Here is a 6919-nt window from a genome sequence, read left to right on the forward strand (position 1 = left end):
TAAATAATGACCTGGCACATTTTGTGCTTATGCACTTTCTAAAACAGAAAAAATACAAACTATTCTTGTGATATTGCAAATGAGCAAACTATTCCTTATTTAAAAAAAAAAAAAAAGCAATTTGCCTTCTTGTGTTTTTAGAATACAACAACTTATCCCTTTGTGTTTTCAAAATGAAACAATTTAACTCTTTAGATATGAAGGAAAATTACAATTATTCTTTTTATAGGGAGTAATTTATTCATTTACAATATCATACGAAGATAAATAATATTAAACCCCTCTCTAAAGCGAAGTTCGAGATTTTATAAGATAAAAAAAAGCTTATAAAATAAAAAAAAAAAGATGTATTTGCCCTTTTGGAAAAAGTAGGAAGTTTTCAATTTATTTATAAATTTTTTAACAAATTTCTTTAATTCTGGTTACATAAATTTAAAAAAATATATCGTGACTAATATTTCATAAGTTCTATAGTATTATTTACTCAAACAATTCAAGTACTTATTATTACAAATAAGATCTGTAATCTTATAAGACGTACGTGCTTAATCAATTTTGTAATTTTGAGACACGAACCACATCAAATTTTGATAATCTCGAATATAATCGAACTTAAGATCTTATAGTCATTATGTAAAAGATGTAATTCAAATATAATTTAGAAAAGAATGAGCAGAGTGGGTGGATATAAATGACAGTAGCAGCAGTCAAGAATGGTATAAAATTCTTAAATGAGTTGATGCAACATATTTAATACAATTACAATTTCAGTGTAATGGTCATTAATAAGTCCTAAAATTTCACGACAAAATGTGTGTGGGTGAAACATCACAAGTACAGTACAGTAGTAACATTTGATGATTTCATTTACTCCACACAGACAAGTTTGGGTGACTTATTATATGCATACTGATGAGGGGAATTACATCAACAAGGTCAAAAAGACCAAATTGTCCTTTTTTAAAGAAATCTGCAATAGAGGACAAAATTCGCGTATGAAGACGCCCCGACCTGACCCGCTTGACCCGGTCCAACGGACCCGTCCGCTTTGACAGCCGTTGGATCACCTGACACCCGAATACCCAGATGATACCACGTGGCACGTCCCTATGCGGTACCGTACACTTATAAATACTAGCATTTATGAATATTTATAGCAAATGCATTTATCACGTTTTTAATCTCACCTGTTCTTCTTAGATCGCTTTCGACCCCACTTTTTCTAACTTAAGTATCGGAGGGCCTTAGCTGAGGATTACGTAGCAAGTCTAACGTACGTTCTGTTCTTAGGATCCACTTGTAGGGAGCTCGAAAAAGGGTTCAACAACTCAATCTCAGAGTATCAAGATTCAGCGATCCGACCCGAATTGTGCGACCTGCATCATATACAAATTTAAAATTAATGTGAGGAAAAATCGAATTAGTCCCCTGTGATATGGTAAATGTGCAAATTATCATTCTATGAAAAAAAAATTAGCAATTTACCCCCTGTATTTTTTAAAATTAAGCCATTTAACTCCCAGAATATGGGTAAATTGCTTCATTCTAAAAAATTTAGGAGATAAATTGCTATTTTTTTTCATAAAAAAATAATTTATTTATTTACAATATCACAAAGAAATTAATTGCATTAAATCCAATAATGTGATATAACTCCAATATCAATAATGGAGTACTAATAAGAGTTTGGTCTTCTTTTTCCTATCTAGGAAAAAAAAACAAGAAGGCTCCATCTAATGTGTGATGACAACGACAATTTTATTTAAGGATGATTACATTCTTTTTTTTTTTTTTTTAATTTGTTGTGATTATAAGTAAATTTTTCGTGGTTTAGAAAATTACATCTAACACACCTGAAGTTTGTTTTCGTCTAATAAAATAAGTCCCTCCATTTGTAAAAATTTACTAAATTTGTTAATATCAACAAAAAAAAAATTGATATTTACCCTCGATTGACTTATTACTGACGTATTGCAGGTCAAATAATTTATTTTTGACTAAACTACCATTCAAATAGTAAAGATACCTACTTACAAGCATTAATGCGTGAAGACATGCGAGGGTAATTTGATGGTAAAAAAATGATTGACCTGTAATAAATCAGTAATAAGTCAATCGAATTTTTTTTTTGTTAATATTAACAAATTATGTGAATTTTGATTAAATGAGGGACTTTTTTGTTAGATGAAAGCAAACCTCAGAGGTACTATATAATTTTTCAAGCCAAAAAAATTTACGTGTAATTGCACAAAAAAATCAGGAGAATGAAGTGTAATTATCCTTTTTCATTAAATAGCATTCATGCTAACTAGCATTGGAATGCCTCTTAAATTTAGTGTTTGTACATAAATTTCACGTATATTAAAAAATTATATATAATATTCATAATTTTTATTTTTATCTAATAAATAAATTTCTTCGTGAATCAAAATTCACCGAAGTTATTGGTATTTCTAAAAAAATTTGCCTCTTTTACTCCATAGATTCCACCAACCAGCAGATCATTGCATTCCATGCAACATCTCTCTCCAGCATTTCATCAAACATATACAGAGCCGCCACCAAAGTCCAACCACCCACATTACGAACTCAAAATTGACAAGACTCTTCTCTACACGCACGTTGTTGATCAAACCCGCATTAAAAACGAATTTTCCTCGCCCGTATTAACATCATATTAGATCCCGGCAAGCCTCGAGCACGAGAGACAAACTAAAGATTGCATGTGGGAGCATCTGGTGAGCATTGATTCGCCGTTTTGGAGCTTGTCTTGATGTGGACAATCCAATTCCAGTGTTTTGAATCGAGGGTTCGGCTTTGTTCAGGTACAAGATTTTTAACGTTTATTAATGGGGTTTCCAGAAGATCGTCAACATTTAGCGCGCAGTCAGACATCATCTTTATGTTTCCTACGTAGTCTATTATTCTTGAACGTATCAAGTTCAAAAGATTTACTACTTTAGCGAACTTCTTGATCTTTTTCCTTAACTTTTTCAAATTATGAGCAGGATTTTCACTATTTCTCATTGAAAATGAATCCCCCAAACTCCTTTCTTCGTTTCTACTGACTAAAATTATATGCCACCATTGAGCAGACAAGCTACAACAGTTTTTCTTTACATGTATCAGCATAAGCTATGATGCAATGTTGCCTTAAAAGGCAAATTGTAAATGTTTCCTCGCTCTTCCTCAAAAAGCAACATAAGATCATCTCCTAAGAAACGCCCAAGGCCCTGTTCCAGTCCCTATTCTGCAAAACCACGAGAAAACACATGAATCCAGCATGTTCTTGGACATACTGAAAATGCAGTTGTTTACACCTTTTTCTTGAGATAAAAATCCCACCTCCAAAATCCAGCAAATGCTCTCAGACTCATGTAGATAGTCAGGGCAGTCCAGATTCCCACGAATCCCCCGCTTGAGCAAAGAGCTAATAACGTAATGATGCTAATTATAGCGACTGTGACCTGCAGGCATAATCATGATGTACAAATTCAACGTCTAGCGTCCCATTAACGTTGTTTATCAGAAAAGAACTGGAAATATACCATTGAGTATGCTGAATATGCAAAGTCGGATGCTCCAAAGTTGACACCATCAAAAACGAAGGCTAGTGTGTTGATCGGCTGAGTAGCTGCAACAAACTGGGACGATAAATGGTTTTGTGAATTCTATGTTTCAAGATGAGTTAGACGATTAGTTTTCTGTATTGGGTTGTTGGATTAAGTGGAGTACCGGGATGCCAACGCCTATCAGGTGGAGAACACCAGCGTCTTCGGTAAATATTCTTGCTCCGAAATGTAAGCCAAATCCAAGGACCACAGCTAAAACCAGTCCAAGAGCTATCCCCAACTGCGGATTAATGCTGGATGTTAGACAGGTTTATGTGTGACAAGAAAGATGTCTGAGTGCCCTTTTCTGAGAGATTTAAGTTACCTGCAGCACTCGGGATGCAGTAGCAGTTGCCCAACTATAGTCTTTTCTGGCAAATGCACTCGCAAGAATTGCCTGAGGGAAGACAAGCATGCTCAGATTCATCCCCCCAAAAAGTCTTTTTTTCACTGAGAATGCAGAATTAGGAGTAGAAATGATCAAGAGAAATTTCGAGGTACCTGTCCAGCAACGGCCAAACCATCAGCCAGAAGGGAAGTAGCTAGCCACACTTGGAGGCAAACTTGAAATGCAGCCATTTGTGTCGACCCCAGCCTTGCGGCCATCGATGCAGCAAGCGTCACACAGAACGTTACAGCTATGACCCTCGTTAGTAATAGGAAGCCTAAGTTGGAAAATGAAGTTAAAGTTTGATGCAAAAATGAAAAAACACTAGATTTCTAAGGAGGAGATGAACAAGAACCTCTTACCATTTTTAATAAAGCGTTCGAATTGCAGATACTTGAGACTAGGAGGTATGAGATTGACTTCTTGCTTCAATCTCCAAATGAGTATTAGTGAAATCAAATACCTGAAAAAATAGTCGAAAATTGTCAAATAACGAACAATTATGTAAAATTTGGAATGCGGTTATATTAAACTTACTGAGAGATAACATGTGCAATGGCCGCACCTCTGACTCCTAGCTTGAAAACAAACATAAATATCGGGTCCAGAACAATGTTCGCTAGATCTCCAACTACTAAAGTATCCAAGTAAGGAAGCTGATTAGAGACAGAAGACAGCTTAATCTTTTGTCTTTAAACGTTTTTAAGGATGTAGGAGTACTTGCCCGTTGCATAAAGCGGAGTTTTTGTGTCCTTAAGTCCACGAAAGACTCCTTGCATTGCCAAGGATAGAAGAACTGCAGGAGCGCCGAGTGATCTGAGTTTCAAGTACTGTTGTGCAGGGTACGACATTTCTGAATCCTACAAGACAGTGCATTGTCAGCTTATACTATCACATAAATCGAAGTTTGAAAGATGAAAATCGTAATTTTCTTTCTTCGTTTTATTCGTCACTTACAGGTTTGACTCCCATGAAACTTAGTAAAGGTTTGGCTGCAAGAATCAGAAATGCAGCTTGGAGAATGCCAAGAACAGCACCGATGATTAACGCTGAAGATGCTGATGCAATCTGCTTCTTCCCCTGCTCCGTCTTACTTATCTCAAAACTATTACCTCCTGACTCTAACTTGCACATCTTCTTGTCCGAATCTGAAGGAAATTGAGAGACATTAAATGGAATACAAAGAATCATCAGCCACATCTATGTACTATTGAACCATCAAATTCGGCTTTTAGCATACCGGTTTGAGGTATCAACATCTTGTTTTCGCTGTCCAGACTCGACCCGTTCTCCAAGCTTTCACTGTCTTTGCAATCCGCAACATCTTTTGTAATTGTGTCTTCCTCAGCAACAAAGGACGTCGTCACACTGACAAGAGGGAATATCGCGATTCTTGATACCTGATTGAATAAAGCTATGGCAACTCCCACAGCAGCAAGCTCGACAGCACCTGTTCCGGATGAACATTCACTCATTAAGATCAATCTTGTGCTCAAGAATTAAAATTGGATACGAAAGGCTGATATGCAGTGTAACGACGTAAAAGTTGAAGCCGTTACCGATTTGGCCAATGAATGCTGTATCAACCAGAGATGCAACAGGATCAGCTGTCAGAGCCAGGGCTGCAGGGAGGGCAATCCTTGCTATTTCCAGTCCCAGTTCATCCAGTTTAAACACTGACCTGTTCAGGAGAATTTCCCAAAGTAAACTCTCATAACTCATCTTCTCCAGAAACCCAAGAATTAGACAACCAAAGCAGGAACAAGACAAGAACATATCAAGAAATTAGGACAATTTTTAAGGTGAAAACCTCTAATCAACTGAATTGGTTTTCAAGAATTGTTTCTAATTCTTCCCAAAAAAAAAACAAATAAAGAAAGAAAAAACTGGAAAGAAATCGAGAAAATTCATTCACAGGTTTATACAATTTCAAAATGATGGAACAATCAGGTTATCACCACAACAGAACAACTTAAAAGAAGACAACTTTGTAAAGATTTCGGATGAGTTCAGTACTCATCAGAACTACGAAAAGACAGATGAAAATCAAGTCGAAACAATCGAAGAACAGGTACCTGAAATCCTTAAAGAATATGAACAGCGGTATACTCCGACCGTCAGAAAACGTCGCATCCTTCTCGGCCATAACTGGAAAAACGACAAGAATCAGAGGTGCACACAGTGGCCGCCTTGTGGTTCAGACAAATGGCTTCATATATTGTCAGAAGTTCATAACCTCAAAGCATCACTGTCTGAGCACTGACGATGACACCCCACAACAGCAACAAGAAAGTTCAGTTAAATGCAACAGAAAAAAATTGGTGGGTCGGATATCAGAAATAAGCATCACCCTCAAAATCAAGAATTCTTGAACCACTCAACGTTGTCACCAATAAATACCAATTTCCAGACTGCTGAACTAACATTCCATGATAGAAAGAAACAGCATAACATGTATAAATGCACTGTCTAAATGAGAATCGGACGGTTTCTCAGTGGAATTCGAACTCCTTATTTTTTTCGAATCATTCGAGATATGGGACCTACACTTAAAAAGGGCTATAATCTTCCAAGGTTGAAAGCATAAGCATATAATGCATTTTCAGATTTAAATGAAAATCGAACTCCTTTTTCAATGAGGCTCAAATTTATAATTTTTTCAAATCATTCGTGACATGGGTCTTGCACTTAAAAATAGAAAACTTTAATTCAGGTCGAGTTTGGTGGAATTTGAATAAATTATAATGATAAATATAATATACTGGTTGTGTGATTAACGTAAAAATGATCAATCACATTATAAATATACCATACATACTCTATCATTTATTTAGTTCGTCGGAACTTTATTTGACTAAGAATTTTTTACTTAAAAATAGTGTAATATTTGGAGAATCGCAGATCTTAAGGTACTAGGAAG

The 6919-nt window shown here is 35.8% G+C and overlaps 1 protein-coding gene across 1 annotated transcript; it reads right to left on the minus strand.

Moving 5' to 3' along the window:
• Positions 1-3033: 3033 nt before the first annotated feature.
• On the minus strand, positions 3034-6604 carry LOC105163621 (MATE efflux family protein). Its single transcript, XM_011082036.3, has 13 exons — positions 6075-6604; positions 5559-5680; positions 5240-5449; positions 4957-5147; positions 4724-4859; positions 4537-4633; positions 4362-4462; positions 4113-4276; positions 3937-4008; positions 3736-3852; positions 3549-3644; positions 3346-3467; positions 3034-3250 (listed from the first exon to the last, which is right to left on the minus strand). The coding sequence occupies exons 1-13, from the start codon at positions 6143-6145 to the stop codon at positions 3208-3210; spliced, it is 1542 nt and encodes a 513-aa protein (XP_011080338.1). The 5' UTR covers positions 6146-6604; the 3' UTR covers positions 3034-3207.
• Positions 6605-6919: the final 315 nt, after the last annotated feature.

Source organism: Sesamum indicum, linkage group LG6 (assembly GCF_026168435.1).
Source record: "Sesamum indicum cultivar Baizhima isolate 11 linkage group LG6, ASM2616843v1, whole genome shotgun sequence".
Lineage (NCBI taxonomy): Eukaryota > Viridiplantae > Streptophyta > Magnoliopsida > Lamiales > Pedaliaceae > Sesamum > Sesamum indicum.

What these genes read in the sequence shown, in the direction of transcription:
- LOC105163621 (XM_011082036.3), bottom strand. Translation starts at nt 6,145, where the DNA reads ATGGCCGAGAAGGATGCGACGTTTTCTGACGGTCGGAGTATACCGCTG. An exon ending in GTTTCATGGGAGTCAAACCT is followed by an intron (nt 4,860 to 4,956) that starts GTAAGTGACGAA and finishes ACTGTCTTGTAG; the next exon opens with GATTCAGAAATGTCGTACCC. An exon ending in GCATTTGCTGGATTTTGGAG is followed by an intron (nt 3,251 to 3,345) that starts GTGGGATTTTTA and finishes GTGGTTTTGCAG; the next exon opens with AATAGGGACTGGAACAGGGC.